At 41.7% G+C, this 23,626-nt stretch overlaps 1 protein-coding gene across 38 annotated transcripts in view; it reads left to right on the plus strand.

The window, feature by feature from the left end:
- Nucleotides 1–374: 374 nt before the first annotated feature.
- ATG10 (autophagy related 10) overlaps nt 375–23,626 on the plus strand; it is a 305,844-nt gene continuing 282,592 nt past the window's right edge. For 8 of the 38 annotated variants that reach the window (XR_012413822.1, XR_012413821.1, XR_010587430.2 and 5 more), the window contains exons 1-3: nt 375–611; nt 10,775–10,854; nt 10,953–10,975. Coding sequence is in view for 6 of the 38 variants with exons in the window: in XM_065546451.2 (XP_065402523.1) it covers nt 10,797–10,854; nt 10,953–10,975 (81 nt within the window). In the remaining 32 variants the exon portion in view is untranslated. Of the gene's footprint in view, nt 612–10,774; nt 10,855–10,952; nt 10,976–11,646; nt 11,809–12,822; nt 12,987–20,314; nt 20,652–23,626 lie in introns of those variants that run through there. The other 30 variants (XR_012413823.1, XM_073993766.1, XM_073993760.1 and 27 more) reach the window with 9 other exon arrangements.

A 23,626-nucleotide genomic window follows, 5' to 3' on the forward strand; every position in this document is an offset into this window, starting at 1 on the left:
TGCCCTAAGCCTGGTAGTTCAAATTCGACCCCTGACCTAGCAACTGTTGTTATCTATAGATTCCAGACATTGTATGGAAAGACATTGAAGACACTGTGAAACCTCCCGTTCTGTTCTGTTTCAGTGTGACCACTGGTGCTTGCAGCTCCTGTCACGTACCCCCTGGCTTGTTCAATTGATCACAACCCTCTCACGCGGACCCCCTTAGGGTTGTGCGCCCTTAAAAGGCACAGAAGTTGAGCACCTGACAAGCTCGGATTTTAAGCCTGCCAATGCTCCCAGCTGATTAAAGCCACTCCCTTCACTATCTCAGTGCCTGAGGGGTTTTGGCTCAGCCTGTTACATTTCTTGGTTCCCTGACCAGGAAGCGAGGTGATTAAGGGATGGTCAAGGCAGCTCCTTAGGCGGCTTTAGCCTGCCCTGTGGAACATCCCTGTAGAGGGACTCTAACCAGCCGGAGAGACGCAGATACTGAGGGTGCTCCCGGGTAGGCATTTGCCCCGGTGGGACGCCTCGCCAGAGCAGTGTGTGGCAGGCCCCCGTGGAGGATCAATGCAGTAGCTGAACACCGGGAAGGAACTGGCACTTGGAGTCCGGACATCTAAAACTTGGTAAGACTAGTCTTTGGAACTTGCTCACTCTGTTTGAGTGGAAGCGTGGCCTGATCACCCATGGCGTGCCTTTATCGGCACTTTGGTTTTAGTTTTGGTTTTGACTTGGTTTGAATTGCTTGACAGGACTGGTCTTGGGAACTTGCCCCCTCCATTTGAGTGGAAGCGTGGCCTGATCACCCACGACGTGCCTGTACCACCATTTTGGGTTTTGTTTTTGACTTGACTTGGATTGCTTGATACTTTGGTTTTGGTTTTGACCTGGCTTGGATTTCTTGATACTCTGATTTTGGTTTTGATTCTGGTTTGGCATAAACTGTAAAAGTGTGTGTGTGCCCCTTTTACCCATTCTTTGTTTTGTAGTGTGCGTGTGGTGTGAGCGTGGTGTTTTGTCCCGAGGAGACACAGGCCAGGCACAAAGTAAGCCCACCCCACTAGGAACTATGTTGAAAAAATTTTCAAGAAAGGATTTAAAAGAGATTACGGTATTACTGTGACACCAGGTAAACTTAGAACTTTGTGTGAAACAGACTGGCCAGCATTAGAGGTGGGTTGGGCATCAGAAGGAAGCCTAGACAGGTCCCTTGTTTCAAAGGTATGGCACAAGGTAACCTGTAAGCCAAGGCATGCAGACCAGTTTCCGTACATACACAGTTACAGCTGGTTTTAGACCCGCTTCCCCTCCACAGTAGTTAAGAGAATAGCAGCTGGCAGGGGCAAGGAAAGAACAGCAGAGAGAAAGAGAGGAAAGAGTCAGAGAGAAAAAGAGGCAAAGAGAGAAAGGAAAAGACAGAGAGGAAGAGACAGAGAGACAAAGAAGGAGTCAAGAAGAGAGAGAGACAGAGAAAGAGAGAAGCAGAAAGAGAGGAAGAGACAGAGGCCAAAGCAAAGTCAGAGAGAGAGAGACAGACAGACAGAAACCCAAAGAGAGAAAGAAAAAGAAAAAGAAATATACAAGTAGTTAAGAAAAAAACCAGTATACCCTATTCCTTTAAAAGCCAGGGTAATTTAAAACCTATAATTGATAATTAAAGGTATTCTCTGTAATCCTGTAACACTCTAATACCACTTTGTTGTCGCTGTAAACAAGGGCATATCCCGAAAGCACTGAAACCTTCCTATCAAAAATCCTTAACCCAGTAATCCGTGGATGGCCCAGATGCATTCAATCTGTAGCAGCAGATGCTTTGCTAGCAGAAAAAAAAAAAAAAAGAATGGTTATCTTCAAAAAAAAAAAAGGAAAAAAAGGGAGAGGCAGAATTTATGTTAAAAGAGTGTTATATGGTAAATTAATTATTGTCCTGAAATAAATTAACAGGTTGTTTAAATAAAGAAATGTTTGTAATAAGTCAGAAAGTTGAGACATGTTGAAGAATTGTCTGTGAAAGTCGTGAAAGAAAAATGTTATCAAAAAATTTTTTATGCAAAAACTCTTGTATAATTTAAAAGTAATAAAGCCTCCTAAGTACTATTGAAGAAACAGTTGATGTGCAAGCTGTATAAGAAAAGTAAAATATACCTTTGGTAAAAGGATTATAAGGAGGCATAAAAATGTGGATTTTTACCTATATTAAAAGGTTAAAAAATTATTGTTTTGAAAGTTTAAGTGAGTTTTAAAACGTTAATTGTAAAGAAAATTCTGTGTGTAAACGTATTAGCTAAAGTTAAAAAGATATCATCCAGTTTTTCTGTGAACTGGACTTTAAAGTAAAAACACAACAGGTTTTTCTTAAAGCACCAACCTGCCCCTTAACAAAAATTTTAAAATGTTAGAAAGAGTCTATAAAATCTTACCCTATGGTCAAACATGAAAAATTGGATAAATACGTCTACCAGGTTTTAGTAATATTAAGTTTAACATTAATAACACACTAATATAAAGGTAAAAATTAGCTTATCTGGTATAAAAATGATATAAGAAGCATTATTAAATATAAAATGGTGTTTAGTTTTCTTTGGTCTAAAAACTAATAAAAATAGGTGCTAAAGAAAACATTCATTTTACTAGAGGATCATAGAAGTTAAAGACTTAAAACAAACTTTGGCAATTAAAACAGCATACCAAGGTACAAATGCCTGGTTGAAATGAATCAAATATTCCATCTGCACATTAAACAAAAGCAATCATTATGCTTGTGCACATGGCAGGCCAGAGGCCCTGACTGTCCCCCTTCCACTAAGGTGGTCCTCCAGTCAACCAGGCGTGGGCTGCATAGTAGCTCTTTTCCAGGATTCTACTGCCTGGAGTAATAAGTCATGCCAAGCTCTCTGTGCTATATCCCAAAGTCTGGCACTCTGGGGGTCAGCCCCTGAGGGCCATCCAGACTCCATCTCCCAACACTAAGTTCACTTTGTGTCTCTCACGATAGGGAGGAAACTTAGCATTCCTTGGAGACCTGAAGGGATGCAGTGAGCTTGAGAATTTTCAAGAGCTTATCAATCAGTCAGCCCTTGTTTATCCCTGAGCAGATGTGTGGTGGTATTGTGGTGGACCTTTACTGGGCATTCTGCCGAATAACTGGAGTGGCACTTATACTTTAGTCCAATTGGCTATCCCTTTCACCCTGGCATTTCATCAACCAGAGGGAGGAAAAATAAAACATCATAAAGTGAGATAAGCCCCTTATAGGTCTTTCAACTCTCACATCTATTTAGATGCAATTGGAGCCCCGCAAGGAATACCAGATCAATTTAAAGCTTGAAATCAAATAGTTACAGGATTTAAGTCAATATTTTGGTAGATGACAGTCAATAAAAATATAAGTTAGATAAACTACATCTATTACAACCAACAGCAACAAGCTTTTCATGAGTTAAAAGAAAAACTTAGGTCAGCCCCAGCCCTGGGGCTACCTGACCTGACAAAACTTTTTACACTCTATGTGTCAAAAAAAAAAAAAAAAAAAAATGGCAGTTGGAGTTTTAACCCAGACTGTAGGGCCCTGGCCAAGACCAGTGGCCTATCTCTCAAAACAACTAGACAGGGCTTCCAAAGGCTGGCCCCCATAGCTAAGGGCCCTGGCAGCAACAGCCCTGTTAGCACAAGAAGCAGATAAGCTAACTCTTAGGCCAAACCTAAACATAAAGTCCCCCCATGCTGCAGTGACTTTAATAAATACCAAAGGACATCATTAGCTAATGCATGCTAGATTAACTAGACACCAAAGCTTGCTCTGTGAAAAATCCCCGCATAACCATTGAAGTTTGCAACACCCTAAACCCTGCCACCTTGCTCCTGGTATCAGAGAGCCCGGTTGAACATAACTGTGTAGAAGTATTGGACTCAGTTTATTCTAGTGAGCCCAACCTCCAAGACCATCCTTAAACATCAGTAGACTGGGAGCTGTACGTGGACGGGAGCAGCTTTGCCAACCCCTGCAAAGTGACTCTGAAAAAGACAACAAGCCCTGCTCCAGTCACACCCGGAAGTTGACTGGTCCACGCATGGCCGAAGCATGAGAAAACTCATCACAGGACTCATTTTCCTTAAAATTTGGACTTAAACAGTAAGGACTTCAGCTAACCTTCCTCAGACTGAGGACTGTTCCCAGTATATACATCAAGTCACTGAGGTAGGACAAAAGATTGCTACAGTTCTATTATTTTATGGTTATTATAAGTGTACCGGGACTCTAAAAGAAACTTGTTTGTATAATGCTATTCTATCCAAGGTATGTAGCCCAGGAAATAACCAACCTGATGCGTGTTATGACCCATTTTAAGCCTCCCATGATCACAGTTTTTAAAATAAAATTAAGGACTGGTCCTTTTCTAGGTGACACATGTAAAGTAATAGCTAGGACAGAAGAAAGGGGGGTCCCCAAGCATATAACCCTAAAATTTAATGCTTGTGCCACTATCAATAGCAATTGGCATAGAAAAAGATGCAGTTCTTTAAAAAAAAAAAAGTTACACGGCAGGAAATAAGTATATCTGCTGCCATGAATTAAGTTCATGTGCAAATGTGTGTAATTACTGGTCTTGTGTCATATGGACTACTTAGAAAAAGGATGAAAAAGATCCTGTTTAGCTCCAAAAAGGAGAAGGCAGCCCCTTCTGTATGAGTGGAAGCTACAACCCCTTGAAATTAGTAATTAAAAATCTCTTAAACCCAAGGTAGGAAAAAGAGAATATGTATCTCTGAGCATTGATAGAAAAATGACTAGATCCTAGACTAAATATCTTAGTAAAAGAGGAGGTTTGTAAACTCTCTCTGGAACCAGTATTTCAGACTTTCTATGATGAACTAAATGTGCCAGTACCAGAGACTCCAGGAAAAACCAGAAATTTGTTTTTGCAATTAGCCGAGCATGTAGCCCAGTCTCTAAATGTCACTTCATGTTATGTTTGTGGAGAAACTGTAATAGAAGATCAATGGCCATAAGAAGCCCGATAATTAGTGCCTACAGACCCAGTTCCCGATAAATTCCTGGCCCAAAAGAATCACCCTGATCATTTCTAGGTTCTAAAAGTCTCAATTATTAGACAATATTGCACAGCTAAAACAACGAAAGAATTCACTCATTCTGTACGATGACTTAGTTGCCTAGGACAAAAACTGTATAATGGTACCACAAAAACAGTTGCATGGTGGAGTTCAAACCATACAGATAAAAATCCATTCAGTAAATTTCCAAAGTTGCAGACCGTTTGGGCCCACCCAGAATCCCACCGGGACTGGACGGCCCCCACTGGGCTATACTGGATATGTAGACATAGAGCCTATGCTAAGCTGCCTGACCAGTGAACAGGTAGTTGTGTTACTGGCACTATTAAACCATCTTTCTTCCTACTGCCCATAAAAACAGGCAAACTCCTGGGCTTCCCTGTCTATGCTTCCCATGAAAAGTGAAACATAGCCACAGGTAATTAAAAAGATGATGAATGGCCACCTAAAAAAATTATACAATACTATAGGCCTGCCACTTAGACATAAGACGGCTCATGGGGATACTGGACCCCCATTTACATGCTCAACCAAATCATATGGTTGCAAGCTGTTTTAGAACTCATCACTAATAAAACCGATCAAGCCTTGACTATTCCGGCCCTGCAAGAAACTCAGATAAGAAATGCTATCTATCAAAATAGATTGGCTCTCGACTACTTGCTAGCAGCCGAAAGAGAGGTCTACAAGAAATTTAACCTTACTAATTGCTGTCTACACATAGATGATCAGAGGCAAGTAGTTGAAGACGTAGTTAAAGATATAACAAAACTGGCACATGTGCCCAGAGAAGTGTAGCATGGATTCGACCCTGAAGCCACGTTTAGAAGGTGGTTCCAGTACTAGGAGAATTTAAAACTGTTATAATAGGAGTTATAATAGTAATAGAAACCTGCTTACTGCTCCCTTGTTTGCTACCTGTACTTCTTCAAATGACAAAAAGCTTCATTGCTACCTTAGTTCACCAAAATGCTTCAGCACAAGTGTACTATATGAATCACTATCAATCTATTGCACAAGAAGACATAAGTAGCAAAAATAAGAGTGACAACTCTCACTAATAAAATGTCAGAGTCTCAAAGGGGGGAAATGAGGGAAGAGAGAGACCCTCTAAAATTGTTTTATACTCAGAAAAGGAAAGAGAAGCAAAACTAAAGGCATGTAGCCCAGCGCCTAGGAACCAGACCGGAAACCAAGGAACCAGACCCCAAACCAGACCTGGGCCTGCCTGACCTAAGCCTGGTAGTTAAAATTCGACCCCTGACCTAGAAAGACATTGTAAAACTTCCCATTCTGTTCTGTCTCACTCTGACCACCAGTGCTCACAGCCCCTGTCATGTACCCCCTGGCTTGCTCAATCGATCATGACCCTCTCATGTGGACCCCCTTAGAATTGTGAGCCCTTAAAAGGGACAGAAGTTGAGCACCTGACAAGCTCGGATTTTAAGATGCTAGCCTGCTGATGCTCCCAGCTGATTAAAGCTACTCCCTTCACTATCTCGGTGTATGAGGGATTTTGTCCGCGGCTTGTCCTGCTACATTATTATTATTATTTTGAGATGGAGTCTTGCTCTGTCATCCAAGCTGGAGTGCCGTGGCACGACCTCAGCTCACTGCCACCTTCGCCTTCCGGGTTCAACTGATTCTCCTGCCTCAACCTCCCAAGTAGCTGGGATTACAGGTGCCCGCCACCACACCCTGCTAATTTTTGTATATTTAGTAGATGGGGTTTTGCCATGTTGGCCAGACTGGTCTAGATCTCCTGGCCTTAAGTGATCCACCCGCCTCAGCATCCCAAAGTGCTGGGATTACAGGTGTGAGCCACCGCATGCCGCCCTTGGTATTGTTTTCTACCTTCCTCATCACCATCTTTTTCTTAATCCTTTACATTTAGACTCTTTGGTTCTTGGCTCATTGTCTTTCAACCTCACCTTAAGGCCTCCATGAATGACCCTTCCACTACTTTACTCTCATAGTTCTATGCCTATTCAATGGTTAGGGCCTTTATTTCCTCTCTATATGGGCAACTCAGCTTGGATTGATCTCTGAGCTTTGTGCCCAACTGGAACAAACTGATATATCTGTAATTTCACACACCAGCCTCCTCCTCTCCAAACATGTCTTCCTATTCTAATTATCTCACTCTCTATTTCTTTTTTCTTTCTTTCTTTTGTGCAGTGGTGCGATCTCCGCTAACTGCAAGCTCCGCCAACTGCAAGCTCTGCCTCCTGGGTTCATGCCTTTCTCCTCCCTTAGCCTCCTGAGTAGTTGGGACTACAGGTGCCCGCCACCCCTGGCTAATTTTTTGTATTTTTAGTAGAGACGGGATTTCACCGTGTTAGCCAGGATGGTCTCGATCTCCTGACCTTGTGATCCGCCCGCCTTGGCCTCCCAAAGTGCTGGGATTACAGGCAGGAGCCACTGCGCCCAGCCTTTTTTTTTTTTGAGATGGAGTCTCACTCTGTTGCCAGGCTGGAGTGCAGTGGCGCCATCTTGGCTCACTGCAAACTAGGCTTCCAAGTTCAAGGGATTCTCCTGCCTCAGCCTCCCAAGTAGCTGGGATTACAGGCACCCGCCACAATGCCCAGCTAATTTATATATTTTTAGTAGAGACGGGGTTTCACCATTTTGGCCAAACTGGTCTCAAACTCTTGGGCTCAGGCAATCTGCCCGCCTCGGCCTCCCAAAATGCTAGGAATACAGGCGCGAGCCACCCCACCAGGCCTCATCTCCCTTTTATACTCCTTCACCCAACCAGAATGAGTGGTACTGGGAAAAATAATCACATAAAATTTAGGAATTAGGACCTCCACAAATAGAGGAATCCAGTCTTAGCTATACTCTCAAATCCTGTATACCCCTTCTCAGCTTCTCCTCTTTCCTTTAAAGACTATTTTAAAAGTTTACTTGTTTTCTAAGCACCTCTCCTCACTTTTATTTTTTTTTATTTCAATAGGTTTTGGAAGAACAGGTGGTGTTGGGTTACAAGGATAAGTTCCATAGTGGGGATTTCTGACATTTTGGTGCACCCATCACCCTCTTCCTTACTTTTAGAAAATGCCTGTGCTTGGCTGGGAGCGGTGACTCACGCCTGTAATCTCAGCACTTTGGGAGGTCAAGGTGGGCGGATTGCCTGATCTCAGGAGTTCACAACCAGCCTGGGCAACAAGGTTAAATCCCGTCTCTACTAAAATACAAAAAAATTAGCTGGGCATGGTGGCATGCGCCTGTAGTCCCAGCTACTTGGTAGGCTGAGGCAGGAGAACTGCTTGAACCTGGGAGGAAGAGGTTTCAGTGAGCTGAGATTGCACCACTGTGCTCCAGCCTGGGCGACAGAGTGAAATTCCGTCTCAAAATAAATAAAACAAATAAATAAATAAATAAATAAATAAATAAATAAATAAAGGAAAATGGCTGTGCTTACTTCCTATGTTACAGAGAAGGTGGAAGCTATCGGAAATGAAGTTTCCTCAATCCTTTCTCCCTGGCATTTCTTTCCTCTCAAACACAAAGGCATCTATTCCCAGTATATCTTTCTCCTTTGCCCGTCTTCCAGTTAATGCAACTAAGTACTTGGGACTCACCCTGTGTCTCTTCAGGGGCTGTGTTGTCTCAATTATCTCCTCTTTCTTTCTGGTTCTTGTGCTTGGCCTATAAATTGGATCAAAATCACACCCATTTAAAATGTGAAATACCAAAGTACCCCCCTTACTCCTTGGCTTTTATTCTTCCCTACCTGCCACCCTTTTTCCTTCTCTTCATAGAAAAGCTTGAAGTCTCTACTTCCTTGCCACTCTGCACATTTTGTTGTTTTTACTTTTTTTGTTTTTTGAGATGGAGTCTGGCTCTGTCACCCAGACTGGAGTGTAGTGGTGCGATCTTGGCTCACTGCAACCTCCACCTTCCGGGTTCAAGCAATTATCCTGCCTCAGCCTCCCGAGTAGTTGGGATTACAGGCACCCACCACCATACCCGGCGAATTTTTGTATTTTTAGTAGAGAAGGGGTTTCACCATATTGGCCAGGATGGTCTCGAACTCCTTACCTTGTGATCTGCCCACCTTGACCCCCCAAAGTGCTGGGATTACAGGCGTGAGCCACCATGCCAGGGCTACTTATTCTTTTAGAGAGGCATCCGCCATCATAACACCCAAACTGCTTTTGCTAAGGTTATCAGTATCTTCTTAATTTCCAAAGCCAATGGTTGCTTCTCAGGACTTATCTTCCTTGATTTTCTTTGCTTTATTTTTGACACTGTTAACCACTCTCGGGAAACTCTCTTCTTGGTTTCTTTCCTCACCCCCCTCCTAATTCTTTTAGAATTATTCTAGGCTCTTCTGTCTACTTTTCAAATATTGATGTTCCCTAAGATTTCACCCCCAGGTCTCTTCTTCTCTCACTCTATGTACTCTCCCCAGAATAGCCTCTTCTGTGACCAGAACTGCAATCACCTGTATATCAGTGACACCCAGATACAGGGACTGACTTGTTCTGAGGGGGCTAGAATCTAAAGTCAGCGTGAAAGGCAAAAATAAAACAGAGTTAAAATTATCTTTGAAAATCTTTAAAATTTCCTCTAAAATACTGTATACACGATTTTGAATGTATATACTATCAATCAAGAAATCCTACACAGCCAGTTTTCCTCCGCTATTGGAACAGAAGGTTGTTTCTTTAGTTAAACGCCAGATGAAGTTGTTGGCTTGCATTTAGCGGCCATGTTATAAGAAAAATATGTTTTTGTTTTTTGCCAAATGCATATAGTAGAGTTAATATAAGTTAAGCAAGCATAGGAGATAACTTCACTGTATATATTTTCAGCTTGACCTCTTCCCTGAGCTCTGGACTTATACACTAAACAACTGTCTACTGGATATCTCCTTTTGGATATTCCAATCCAGATTGTTTTAATTATATTTCTGAAAGCTGAAGAAATGAGATACCCACATTCCATTTAGCAAAGGCATTTACTGAAAGGATACAGGGATGTGACATGGGTGCAGCACACAGGCAAAGTGTTTTCATAACATCTTGACGGTTGCCCTTATTCCAGGCAGATGTCCTCTAGCACTGTCCAGCTGCCCACACCCCAGTCTTCCCTCCTGGGACCTTAGGCAGCTTCAGATTTGTGGAATCTCTAGGCCAAGCATTACACAAGCCGGTAACCTCAGTCTGAATGGCCTTAATGAGACTAATGGAATTCATAAGTATCTGGGAAGGCATTGCAATTATTTATTTGTGGTCTTTTCAAGTGCTATACTTCACCTATTGGCTGTTACATCACTCTCTGGACCATCTTCATGAGGACCTTAAGACCAATTAACCAAGTGAAATCCCAGCATTTCCTCATTGACCAGACTGAACATCTGACTTTTACATGTGGGATGTGTGTTATGTATATTAAGAACCAATATCAGAGATAAGTCAGAGGTGATACATGTTACCTCCTCTTTATCACACACATCAAACAGCATAAAGAATTAAAACCATCATAGTATTAAACAGTTAAACATTACATTAAATATGTAGCAATACTCCTAACTGTGGGCAGTGTCACTCCAAATTCAGCATTCTAACAGCATGTAATTTTAATGGGACTGGACAGCTTTCATGGTATCCTCTTTCTTCCCTGTCGTTATTCATGTCTCATTGTATGCCTGCTTTGTGTATATAAAGAAAGATATTTCTTTCCATCTTTCTACTATCTATCCCTTCAGATTTATATGATCAGCCCCTCTTATGAGGAAGACTGAACCACAAAGGGGCATTCTCCATGGCCAACTCTGGACTGCAGAAGGTAGGCACTGCCCATCTGGAATGTCCCATTATCATCCTTTGCCGGCTTTTTTCCCTTTGAAGTTGACCTCTTTTCCTCCACTCTTACTCTGTTTACAGAACAACAGGATACAATTTATACCCAGATAACAATCCTTTCTTTCTGTCCAATACATACTAAAGATTATAAATCATTTGTTGTCATTTAAAACCACAGATATTAATTTTAATTTTTAAATTGAAGTTAACATTTTTATTATAAAATCATATCAATGATAATACGTTATTTTTCTTAACTCAACTACCAAAAGCATGTGAAGAAAAAAAAATCACCCATGATCACCTGAAGTTGGAAGTTCGAGACCAGCCTGGCCAATGTGGCAAAACCCCATCTCTACTAAAAATACATAAAATTAGCCAGGCATGTTGGCAGGCACCTCTAATCCCAGCTACTTGAGAGACTGAGGGATGAGAATCGCCTGAATGTGGGAGGTGGAGGTTGCAGTGAGCCAAGATCATGCCACTACACTCCAGCCTGGGCAACAGAGCGAGACTCTGTCTTAAAAAAAAAAAAAAAAAATCATCCACTATCTTCCTACCTAGAGGTGACCATGATTAATTTCTGATTATAACCTTTTACTGTTTTTTACAGCACAATGAATGAGGTAATTCTTTAACACTCTGTTTTGTACCTGGTCATCTTTCCTTGTTAGAAAATACTGATTACACAATCACATTAATGATTGTTGGTATGATTTCATTGTTTCTAGGTATCAATCCCTTAAATTTAAAAATGTGTATATTTTGGTTTCCACAGCCCTGCAAAGCTGGGATTATTACCAATTCCACTTCATAGAAATATAGATCCTGAGGTTCAGAGAAAGTAAGTGACTGCCCAAAATTTACATACCATGGAAGGGACAGGACTGAAGCTTGCCCCATGACTTCTTGCCTTCAAATTGGTGCCCTTTCCACAGTATGTCTCTTGTCTCACTAATGAGATAATGCAGATGAAGGGGCTGGGCAAGTGCATATTATCGTTATTGCCTCAGGAGGCAACTCCGGATTTGATCTGAATCTAGAGCAGCTTCTTGAATTAAATCTGCCCAGAGGCTTCCAGGTTTGCAGACTAAACTTGTCTTTATGCAAAATATCATTATAACACACTAATATCAATATGCAGTTGAATCCTATAATCATAATTAATTCCTGATTAGCAAACATAGCCACACAACATTTAAGGAAACAGATCATTATTGAACAAGGACATTCAAGCCCTTGCTAACAAAAGATGGACCCTGGGGCATGTGCATTGATCTTATCTCATTACCCCTGTGGTATTTTCTTTGCTGGATGGTGAGTGGAAAGTCCAGTACGAAAGAATACCTAGCTGCAAGGTACCAGGGAGTCTATCCTGGGGCCCCGAAAGCACAGTGTGTTTGAACCAAAACTTCTGAAGAGTTTATGAGATTCTGCAGTTCTTTTACTGTCTAGATTATTTTCCACCAACTGCTTTCCAAATCAGTGAATTATGGATATAGGGTGCTGCAAATGTCCTGTTGGACTCTTCTTTTTTTTTTTTTTTGAGACAGAGTCTCACCCTGTTGCCCAGGCTGAGTGCGATGGCGCGATCTTGGCTCACTGCAAACTCCGCTTCCCGGATTCAAGTGATTCTCCTGCCTCAGCCTCCCAAGTAGCTGGGATTATAGGCACACGCCTCCATGCCCAGCTAATTTTTGTATTTTTAGTAGAGACAGGGTTTCACCATGTTGGCCAGGCTGGTCTCGAACTCCTGACCTCGTGATCCACCCACCTCAGCCTCCCAAAGTGCTGAGATTACAGGCGTGAGCCACCGGGCCCAGTCCTGGACTCTTCTTTTCTGCATTGTCCGAGGGTGTTGTACATTCTTTTATCACAGTTTGCTATTGATCTACTTTATCATTTACTTCTTCTTGAGCCCTTCACCACCTTTCACCATTCTCCATTCAAGGACGCTTTGGTAAAGATTTGGTTCATTTTCCCACACTGGTGCCTACAAAGACCCTGGACTGCCCTTCCCTTCAGTGGTCCTGGACACGTCAGTGAAGACTGGGACTGAAAAGCCACATGGGTGTAAATTGCCAGGCCCTCATTAAAAGATAATTTCAGAAAAGGGTAAAATCATGACTTTCATACAGATATACCAATGAGCATGTTTAAAAATTATTTTACTCATATGAACCAGGCAAAATGGGATAGAACTGGTTTTTCCATTGGAGGGGTGGGGCAGCCGATTCAAATCACTACCAGACAGGATATAATTTACATATTTACCAATAGCCTATAACTTAGCTCAGTTGTAACAAATGTACCACACTAATGCAAAACGTTAATAAAAGGTAAAACTATGAGTGGGTTGCATATAGACAGATAGATAGATAGTAATTATCCATACTATCTGCTCAATTTTCTGGAAACATAAACATTTTCTAAAAAGTAAAGTCTATTAATTTAAAATAGTGATATAGGCCGGGCGCAGTGGCTCATGCCTGTAATCCCAGCACTTTGGGAGGCCGAGACGGGCGGATCACGAGGTCAGGAGATCGAGACCATCCTGGCTAACATGGTGAAACCCCGTCTCTACTAAAAATACAAAAAAAGAAAAAATTAGCTGGGTGTGGTGGCGGGCGCCTGTAGTCCCAGCTACTGGGGAGGCTGAGGCAGGAGAATGACCTGAACCCGGGAGGCGGAGCTTGCCGTGAGCCCAGACGGCGCCACTGCACTCCAGCCTGGGTGACAGAGCAAGACTCCGTCTCAAAAAAAAAAAAAAATAAATAAATAAAATAAAATAAAATAAAATAGTGATATATACTGCCAGAAAAAGGGTTTATATCACAGTGAAGTTGAGAAAACTGATAACAGTCACAGCAAGGCGATTTCAAGCTTTCCCTTACACCTTCTTGTTGCCTTTAATACATGTGAAGTACATGTATATTTTTGGGGTTTTGTTTTATTTTTATATTTTTAATAAATTTTTGAGGTATAGTTTATATACAATAAAATGCTCCCAACTTAAGTCTACAGTTCAATGCATTTTGATAAATGCATATACTCCATATGCTACGATGGTCTGAATGTCTTTCCCCAAAATGAGATCTTAATCCCCAAGGTGATGGTACTAGGAGATAGGACTTTTCAACAAACCCAGAACTAGGTCCTCACTAGACACCAAGTCTACTAGTGCCCAGATCTTGGACTTTCCAGCTTTTATATCTGTGAGACATACATTTCTGCTGTTTATAAGTCACCTAGTTTATGGTATTTTGTTATAGCAGCCTGAATAGACTAAGACAACATATAACCATGACCACAATCAAAATATTTTCATTATCCCAAAATGTTACCTCGTACCCTTTGTAGTTAATCGTGTCTCCAATCCTAAGCCCTTAGCCACTACTCATTTATTCTAGATTAGCTACTCTAGATTAGCTTTGCCAACTCTAGAAAATAGTATCATACAGTATGCATATGTCTGGCTTCTTTTGCTCAGCATGATGTTTTGAGATGAATTCATGTTGTTGCATTTAGCAGTAATTAGTTTCTTCTTACAGCTGAGTAGTCTTCCATTGCATGGACATACTGTACCACAATTTGCTTCCCATTCATCTGGAAGGACGTTCAGATTGTTTTCAGCTTTGGCTCTTATGAATAATGCTTCTATGAATAATCACATACAAGTATTTTTGTGGACATAGATGTTTATTTCTCTTGAGTAAATATCTTGGAGTAGATATACATTTCGTGATCAATATGAAAATAAAAATTGTATACTACTAATATTCTATATTGATCACATTCCTTAACTTAGAGCTTGACTTAGTTGATGATTCTAATTTAGAAACAATTTTGCTTCTGAATTTCGTTATTTTTATGGAATTAAACATGTTTGAAAATTATATGTTTTATTTGATTTTTAGTAGTATACATATAATTACAGTATATTAAATTGGAGACTGTGACTTGACACTTGGGATTCAAATATTTGTATGGAAACAGCAATGGAGAATTGTCATATTTTAATGACAATCTATAATTATTTAATTATCTGTGCTGCCTTAGAAACATTAAAAAGGTCGGGCATGGTGGCTCACGCCTATAATCCCAGCACTTTGGGAGGCCAAGGCAGGCGGATCACTTGAGGTCAGCTCAAGATCAGCCTGTCCAACATGGTGAAACCCCCTCTCTACTAAAAGTAAAAAAAAATTAGCCAGGCATGGTGGCGTGCGCCTGTAATTCCAGCTACTCGGGTGGCTGAGGAACGAGAATCACTGGAACCTGGAAGACAGATGTTGCAGTGAACCCAGATGGCGTCACTGCATTCCAGCCTGGGTGACAGAGTGAGATTCCATACCAAAAATAAATAAATAAATAAATAAAATAAAATAAAGAAACATTTTTAAAAAGTCCCAAGGTTACTGAAAATTATTTGTAAAGGTTTTGATGTTAGCAAAGGATAAAGGTAATATAGATTGCAGCAGTGATGTGCTATAGCTAAGAATGCATGACAATGAGGCCAACGCAGTGGCTCATGCCTGTAATCCCAGTACTTTGGGAGGCCAAGGCGGGCAGATCATGAGGTCAGGAGTTCAAGACCAGCCTGACTGACATGGTGAAATCCTGTCTCTACTAAAAATACAAAAATTAGGCTGAGCGCGGTGGCTCACGCCTGTAATCCCAGCTACTGAGGACACTGAGGCCAGAGAATTACTTGAACCCAGGAGGTGAAGAAGGTTGCGGTGAGCTGATATCACGCCACTGCACCCCAGCCTGGGCGACAGAGACAGACTCTGTCTTAAAAAAAAAAAAGGATAGTAATGGGATTATAGCTTCTACCTGTGCTTGAGTTTTTAGTATCTTATTCTTCAGAGTCTAGTTTGTACTATGAAGGTTAGAACACATTTCTGGAAATGATCCAATTTGAGCAATCTAAGTAAGAGTCAGAATAAGTTGAAATATTTTATGTAGTGAATTTCGGTATTTCCTTTGTCTCCCCCCCTTTTTTTTTTTTTTTGAGACTGAGTCTTGCTCTGTTGTCCAGGCTGGAGTGCAGTGGTGCCATTTTGGCTCACTGCAACCTCCGCTCCCACTCCTACCCCACTCTCTGCCCCCACCCCCAGGTTTAAGTGATTCTCATGTCTCAGCCTCCCAAGTAGCTAGGATTATAGGCATGCACCACCACCATACCTGAATAATTTTGTATTTTTAGTAGAGACAGGGTTTCACCATACTTGCCATGCTGGTCTCGAACTCCTGGCCTCAAGTGATCCGCCTGCCTGGGCCTCCAAAAGTGCTGGGATTACAGGCATGCGCCACCACACCTGGCCTGCTTTGTCTACATTTTTAACATTCGTGGTTGGACTTTTTAATCTTTCAAGCATTTGAAGATAGTTGGGAACTATACATTGTATTTTAGATTTATCAGGGGAACCCAATGTTCTACAAGGATCATTCTGGCAGTGGTCTATTATTATCCAGGTGCTTTTTTACTCCCATTGGAATTGGTTGAGAGGGCCCTATGTTCTTTTACTTTTGGGGATGTAGAAAAACTGCATGTCAATAGCATATCCTTCTGGGTTATCAGATTCTAGCCTTGTTCGTTGTCTTTGCGATATGAGTTCTGACAAATGCATGATGTCACATATCCACTATTTCAGTAACATGTATCATAGTTTCACTGTCCTAAAAAATGCCTTATTCTCCACGTATTCATCTCTTCCCTCTTTGCCTCCCTTCTCCCAAACTCTTGCAACCACTGATCTTTTACTGTCTCTATAGTTTTGCCTACTAGTGTTTTTTCTCTCACACTTTTAAGTAAGTGCTATGCACACACAGCTTCAAGACAAGTTTATCTCTACCATCCAATCAGATTACCTCCTCTAACTCTTTTATATAATTTATCTTTCCCTAAGGACCTCCTGGAGGGTGGTGGAAGAGAGATCTGCCTACTATAAGCTGCAGTAGAGATAGCTTTTGTTCCCTAGTATCTATTCTTCTCTTCTTTCTTTTAATAATAAAACAATCCCACCCTGTCAAGGTTTGAATGTAGCTAGACGCTACATTTTCTTCCTTCCTTGAATATAGGTGTGACCTATGGGATATGAGCAGAAAGGATATATGCATGCAAGTAATAAGAACTGGCAAGATTGAGTAAATAAGACATTTACCATGGAACTTAAAAAGTTGTGACCCTTTATAGGACCATACACTCGAAAGGATATTATGAATTATTATTTTAAAATAAATCCTGTAATTACATCTTGAAAGACACATTTATACTGCATTGTAATTTTTGATAATAAAAGTGTTTATTGGTTAAAGGAAAATGACTTTGAATGTAATGCAGTTTGTATAACCCTATTTTGAATTAAAAAAATTTACATGAGTATCAGAAAACTAAAACAAAAAAACAAAAAAGTTGAAGTTTCAACTTTTAGAAGGCTCTGTGTGAAACATGAGCATTAAAGCATAATGGACATACAAAAGCCTAAAACAATGAGAAAAAAGAATGGCCACATCTGTAATCACAGCGCTTTGGGAGGCTGAGGCGGGAAAACTGCTTGAGGCCAGGAATTCCAGGTTACAGTAAGTTATGACCAGTAAATTATGACCAGGCCATTGGTGAAAGAGTGGGAGACTTTGTCTTTAAAAAAAAAAAAAAAAAAAAAAAAAGGCCACAGAGCTGGAAGGAGAATCAGGGGACTGTGGGTTTTACATAAGCGAAAGGAAGCAAGACTTTTTAGAAGTGAGCGACATGTCCAAATGAAACAGAGAAATCTAATAAAATAAGTATTAAAAGGATTTAATAATTAAGATATTATAAAATGGGTATGTCAAGAAGTTATGAGATTAACTATGTACATATAAAGCTTCTGGACTATAATAGGTGCTCAATAAGTTTTAACTCCCTTTCTTTTTGTGATCAATTCCTTGTTTTATTCCAAGAATACTTACTACTAGTTAGGACTATTGGGACTAGAAAATAATACCCCACAATGAAACTCTCAGAAGCAAAAGTTTTTCTCTGACCTTCTCCTGCCTTCCTGTCTCTTGGTCCCATTCTCCCCTGAGGCTAGCTATAGAAACTAGGCGGGCCATAGAAACTAGAACCTCTTTTCCCCAAAGCCAGTCATAAATCCTGGAAATATTACTTTAATTTTCCCCCCACCTTTTTTTGAAAAACTGGCCATAAAGAAATTATCTGATCTACCTTTTTTGACTGTAGGTCCTAAGACCGTCATTGCAGAGAGGGTCCCGCCCCACACCTGGAAGGTAGGAGTGCATGCTCAGAGAGGCCAAGAAGAATGTAGACAGACAGGCCTTGCTGGGTTTCCCCACTCAGGCTATTAGCATTAGAGCATACCCTTTTGTCCAATCATATTTGTACATGGCTGTCCATACTTTGTTGGACGTACAAATGGACATTACAATTTTCCCTGTATCTTTGGGTCTTCATTCTGAAGGTTCTCATGTATATGTGCTAAATAAACTTGCTTGCCTTTCCTCCAATTACTCTGCCCTTTGTGAGTAGATTTTTCAGTGAACTTCAGTGATCAGAGAGGAGAGCTATAGGAGCCCTGCTCGAACCTTGAAATGCTGTGATGACAGACCGTAGCCTTAAAGCACTTTATAGTGTTGTACGGTAAACACACAAACAGGCCAATATCATTCTTTGCCATGAGGGATATGATGACAGGAGGTACATGGGGGTTAACTGAGTTATTTCTTTTAGTTTCTTTGTTTTTGGCATGTGAATTATGAAATTTTAAAACACCTCCAGTGCAAAAAAAATTTTTTTTAATTAACATGGTGGTTGGTGCGCTGTGAATTTCTAAAATATTGAGTATGATGTAAAGCAGTGCATTCTTTTTTTAAAAAATATATTCTTATTTTGAAACATTTTTGTAGAGATGAGGGCTCACTGTGTTGCCCAGGCTGGTCTCGAACTCCTGGGCTCAAGAGATTCTCCTACCTCGGCCTCCCAAAGTGCTGGGATTACAGGCGTGCGCCACTGCGCCCAGCCACATTCTTGTTTTCATCTGTGAAATACGTTTTTAAGGTAAATACTTAAAAGTTGATGGAGATACCTGGTCTACTTAAGCTCTCATTGAGAACACACTGCCTTGTGCTTTTAAAAAAATTAACTGGATAATCTAAATTGGCAGCTACCAATTAATTTATAGCCATAGTTGCTAAAAAAAGTTAGTGTAAGTTCATTTTTATTAGTCGCACCATTTTGAGTTTTAAACTATTTTACATAAAGTAAAATTTATACCTCTTACGGGTTTCGTCAAACAGTGGTTTAGTCACCAACACAATCACGGTATAGAAGCTCTCAAGCACCTTTCTAGTCAACCCCTTCCTCCAGCCCTTCACCCCGGTCGCCACTAATCAGTATCCTGTCTAAAAGGAAAACTTGTTATTTGGAAATAATTATAGACACAGGAAACTGCAAAAATACTACAGCACCTAGAGTCCCGTGTACCTATCACCTAGTTTCCTCCAATGATGACATCTCATACAACTGTAGTACAAGATCAAAACCATGTCATGTAGTTTGAAGGCAGGTTTTCCTTTCACTTCTTCGCCTGCATTTTCTCCTTTCATTTCCAACACATTTAACTCTGTTGTTAGAAGGAGCAGATGCTAGTTTTCTTTCAGATGTCTGCTATTTCAGTTCGATTACCCCTGTTACTCTTACATTTTTCTAGTCTTTATCCCCACCGTTTCGCCCCAATTTAATTTTGCTGCTAGTTTTTTTTTTTTTTTTCTCCTCTGGGATATGTGCCACAGATGGTACTATTGTCAATATTCGAATTCCTAACTTCTCCCTCCATCCGTAAGTTTTCAAGGGGTAGCCATGCTTGTGCTTAATTGTGGTGTTTACAGGACTTTTTGTAGTGTGTGAATGCTGGCACGGCTCTCCAACCTCTTAGGGGGCTGCTAGTAACCCGCTCCCCACTCAACGAGCCGCCTTTGTGCTCCGCGGAGGGCACCGCCTGCGCTGGGTTGGAGGTGGGGGTGGGGGGGATGAGAGCTGCCCGCGAAGCGAGGGGCGGGGCCTTGGCGGCAGTGGAAGCGGGCGGCAGGGAAGTCTCGCTTCCCTCCTCTCCACCCACTCCCAGTCCCGGCCTGGGTCCCAGCCCCGCCCCTGCCCGGAGCGCGCGGCCGATCACGTCACCGGCCTGCGCTAGGCGGCCCACAAGGCGCACGGGAAGGCGCAATGCGCACGCTCCGACTCGGCCGCTGGCGGCTCTGACTGAAGGAGGCCACGACCACTTCTGGTTGGCCTCGGGGCGCGCTGGCTTGGGTCTTCCTCCGTCCTCGAGGCTCCCGTAGTCCCATCATTCAGCCCCCTAGGGGCACCGCCGCGGCGGTGGCCTCGCAGGGCGCTGGGTTCCACTCTCCAGCTCTCCTCCCCCTGGCCCCGTCGCCCCGCCCTCGTCGGGCTGGGCTGCGGGGTCAGGGGCCGAGCGGAGCGGGGTGAGTATTCCCACAGCCCCTGCTGGTCGCCGCCTCCCGGCTCTGCTTCCCACACGGTCCTCGCCCTACTCCTAGGACAGGGAGGAAGGGCTCGCGCGGGTAGGCGGGACACAGCCCAGTCCTGAACAAAAGGCCGGGGAAGCAGGTCCCCGCCGGTGAATTGCGGGCCTGTGTTGGCCGCCGCGCTCGGGGCGAGCGGGGAAGGGCGAGGACACTCCCTCCCCGGGACCCAGTCCCCGTCGCGCACACGGTGTCACCAGCACTCCTGGCCCAATACCCAATTGCTGCAGCACCCTCGAAGTGGGTAGTCACTACCTTGTGTTTAAAATCCACATACTGATAGCAAATCTTTGGCCATGTGACGTTGAAACAGTATTAAATTACTGGGGTTTCCGGTGGCTGAGTCCAACTTAATTTGAAGTTTCACATTCATCAAGTTTCAGGAGGAATAACTTGGTATTTAGAGCCAACAGGTTTTTCTTTTTTTTTTTTAAACCTCCCAAAAAACCTATAAAATCAAGAATTGGCGGGGAGGGTGGGAGAATGATAAAGGAATAGTTGACTGATTTATAGAAACGTTTCGTGGTAAAAATTACAAAAGTATTGGAAATAAGGCAAAAGGATGACAGCATGTTTTTTTCAGAGTCAAAATGGAGCCTGTTTAATAGGCCCACCTGAAGATGATTTAGATGTCTAGGGGAGTGTATTTTGTTTGGCATGATGATATTGATTAGGGCCTAGGCTTTGTAGTTCACATCTTTTGGAGTAATGGAGATGCAAATTATTTGAGTGGGATAGAAAAAAAATACAGTACTCCTAAAGGTTGTAGTTCTATTGCGTTGTAGGATATTAACCATTTTTCTTTTTTCTTTTTTTTGGAGACAGATTTTCGCTCTGTCACCCAGGCTGGAGTGCAGTGGCATGATCTCGGCTCACTGCAACCTCTGCCTCCCGGGTTCAAGCAATTCTCCTGCCTCAGCCTCCTAAGTAGCTGGGACTACAGGTGCCCGCCACCATGCCCAGCTAATTTTTGTATGTTTAGTAGAGACGGGGTTTCACCATATTGGACAGGCTGGTCTTGAACTCGTGATCTTGTGATCCATCCGCCTGCCTCGGCCTCCCAAAGTGCTGGGATTACAGGCATAAGCCACCGCACCCGGCCGATATTAACCATTTTTCTATCTAACCTATCAAACTTATCCTTTCTTCAGTGTTTATGCTCAGTTCCTGAAATGCTTTTGAGCGCACTAAGCCATTCAGCTTGCTCCATTGTGAGTTTAATAAGTCTTTGTCACAGGTTCATTTTGAATCATATTTATAACTTTTGTTATTGGACAATGGTCACTATTCTTTAGTGGCAAAAACAAGTTTATGCTTCTCAGGATGGGAGGACATCGGCCCTGTGTGGTACTCAAATACATCTTAGGACCCCAAGTAGAATCCTTTCTCATTGCTTCCGAAGGGTTAAACAGTGACCAGAGGAAATGTTACAGAACCTTGACCAAAAAATAAATCCAGAGTATTGAGAAATTAAAGTCTTGCAGATTGCAGAGTTTAAAAATTGTTATTGATATTTTAAATTGAAGAAATTAGTGGAAACAGTAGTTCTAAACTGCATTCATTTGAATGTGGAGTGTTAAAAGATTATTTCCTCTGTCTCCTGCTTTTCCCTTGCCACCTCCTGTTTTATTATGATAAGGTTAACTGAGATTTTGCTACATGGTGGGCCATTCAAGTTATGTATAATGTTTTGTGACAAACTATATGTTGACAGTAGTTCCTGATGCCTAATACATTTCTGAGAAAGGTAAAGCAGCCCTTTAGGAAAAACAAGGAGAGTAAAACTTAACAGAAGATTTCTTAAGATGGGCTTGATTTGATGATTATCTTTGAAGCCTAGAGATGTGTTTGGGACCCAGGAGGTTGTGTTTGAATCATAAATATAATCAGGGAATCTTAAGAAAAAAAAAAAGCCATAGAGATCATTTGGTGATTATCTGTTGAAAACAAATGTTTTCAGGGGACAAGCAGCCTGAGTATAATAAAACAATTAGAAAGTTGGGGAATGGAGAATAGGAGAATAAGCTGTACCTGAAGGAATTCTGATTAGGGAATGGTTGCTGAAAACTGCAGAGACAAGACTTCTCTAATGTGCTTACCTGATCACATAGGTTTATAGGATCCAGGAAGAGTGCTTAGTAATAGGAGTTTAGCTTTGAAGCTAGGGTTATTTCATATCACTGTCATGTAACATCTTTCCGAGGAAACCTTTTTATCATCTCTTCTGAGCTCAAGAACCTACAATGGTTTCCTGTTACCAGCTGTTTTAAATGGAATCTCCTTTGGGTTTTTTTGGTTTCTTTTTTTGGTTTGTTTTTTTAAGACGTGGAGTCTCTGTAAGTTGCCCAGGCTGGAGTGCAGTGGCTATTTAGAGGCACAATTAGAAGGCACTACACAGCCTTGACTCCTGGCTCAGGCAGTCCTCCTGCCTCAGCCTCCTGAGTAGTGAGGACTAAAGGTGAGAGCTACCTCTCCAAGCTTCCTTTGACTTTTAAGACTGTAAACTTCCTGCACCCTGTCCCTAGATTCTCAATATCCCTCAATCTATACTCTCCATTCAGGTTCTTTACTGGTGTACCTCATTTCAGTCTGTTCCAAGGTTCACTGCCACTGCCCCCATCCCTTCTATTTTTCTTTCTATATCCTCCTATAATTCAAGGATTAACTGAAATCTAACTCCTGTAGGGCACAGGCTCTGGTTCCAGACTGCCTTAGGTCAAATTGCTACACTTAACAGCTGTCTTATCTTGGACAAGTTACCCTCTCTGTCTCAATTTCCTTATTTATAAAATACAGAAAATCGTAGTAATTTACCTCAAAAAGTTGCTCTGAGTGTTTGTTACCAGTTCTTAATACATAGTAATACATGCAATTTTAATTATTTTAATCCATACTAATTCTTCAAACAGTGGTTGTATAATTTATCACTGTTTTTTATTATCCATTATTCTCTGATGTTCTTTTCAATTTGAATCTTTACTTAAAAATTTGATTACTTTGAAAAGAATGTGTATTCTGAAAAATAAAAAAAATTTTTGATTACAAACTATTGAAGGCAAAGACTGTATTATACTTCTTTTTGAAAGTCTCCTAAACCAAGTCTGGGTGTAGTGGTTCATGCCTGTGATCTCAGCACTTTGGGAGGCTGAGGCAGGCAAATTGCCTTAGCTGAGGAGTTCGAGACTAGCCTTGGTAACATTGCAAAACCCTGTGTC

The sequence above is a fragment of the Macaca fascicularis genome, chromosome 6, assembly GCF_037993035.2.
Source record: "Macaca fascicularis isolate 582-1 chromosome 6, T2T-MFA8v1.1".
Classification (NCBI taxonomy): Eukaryota; Metazoa; Chordata; class Mammalia; order Primates; family Cercopithecidae; genus Macaca; species Macaca fascicularis.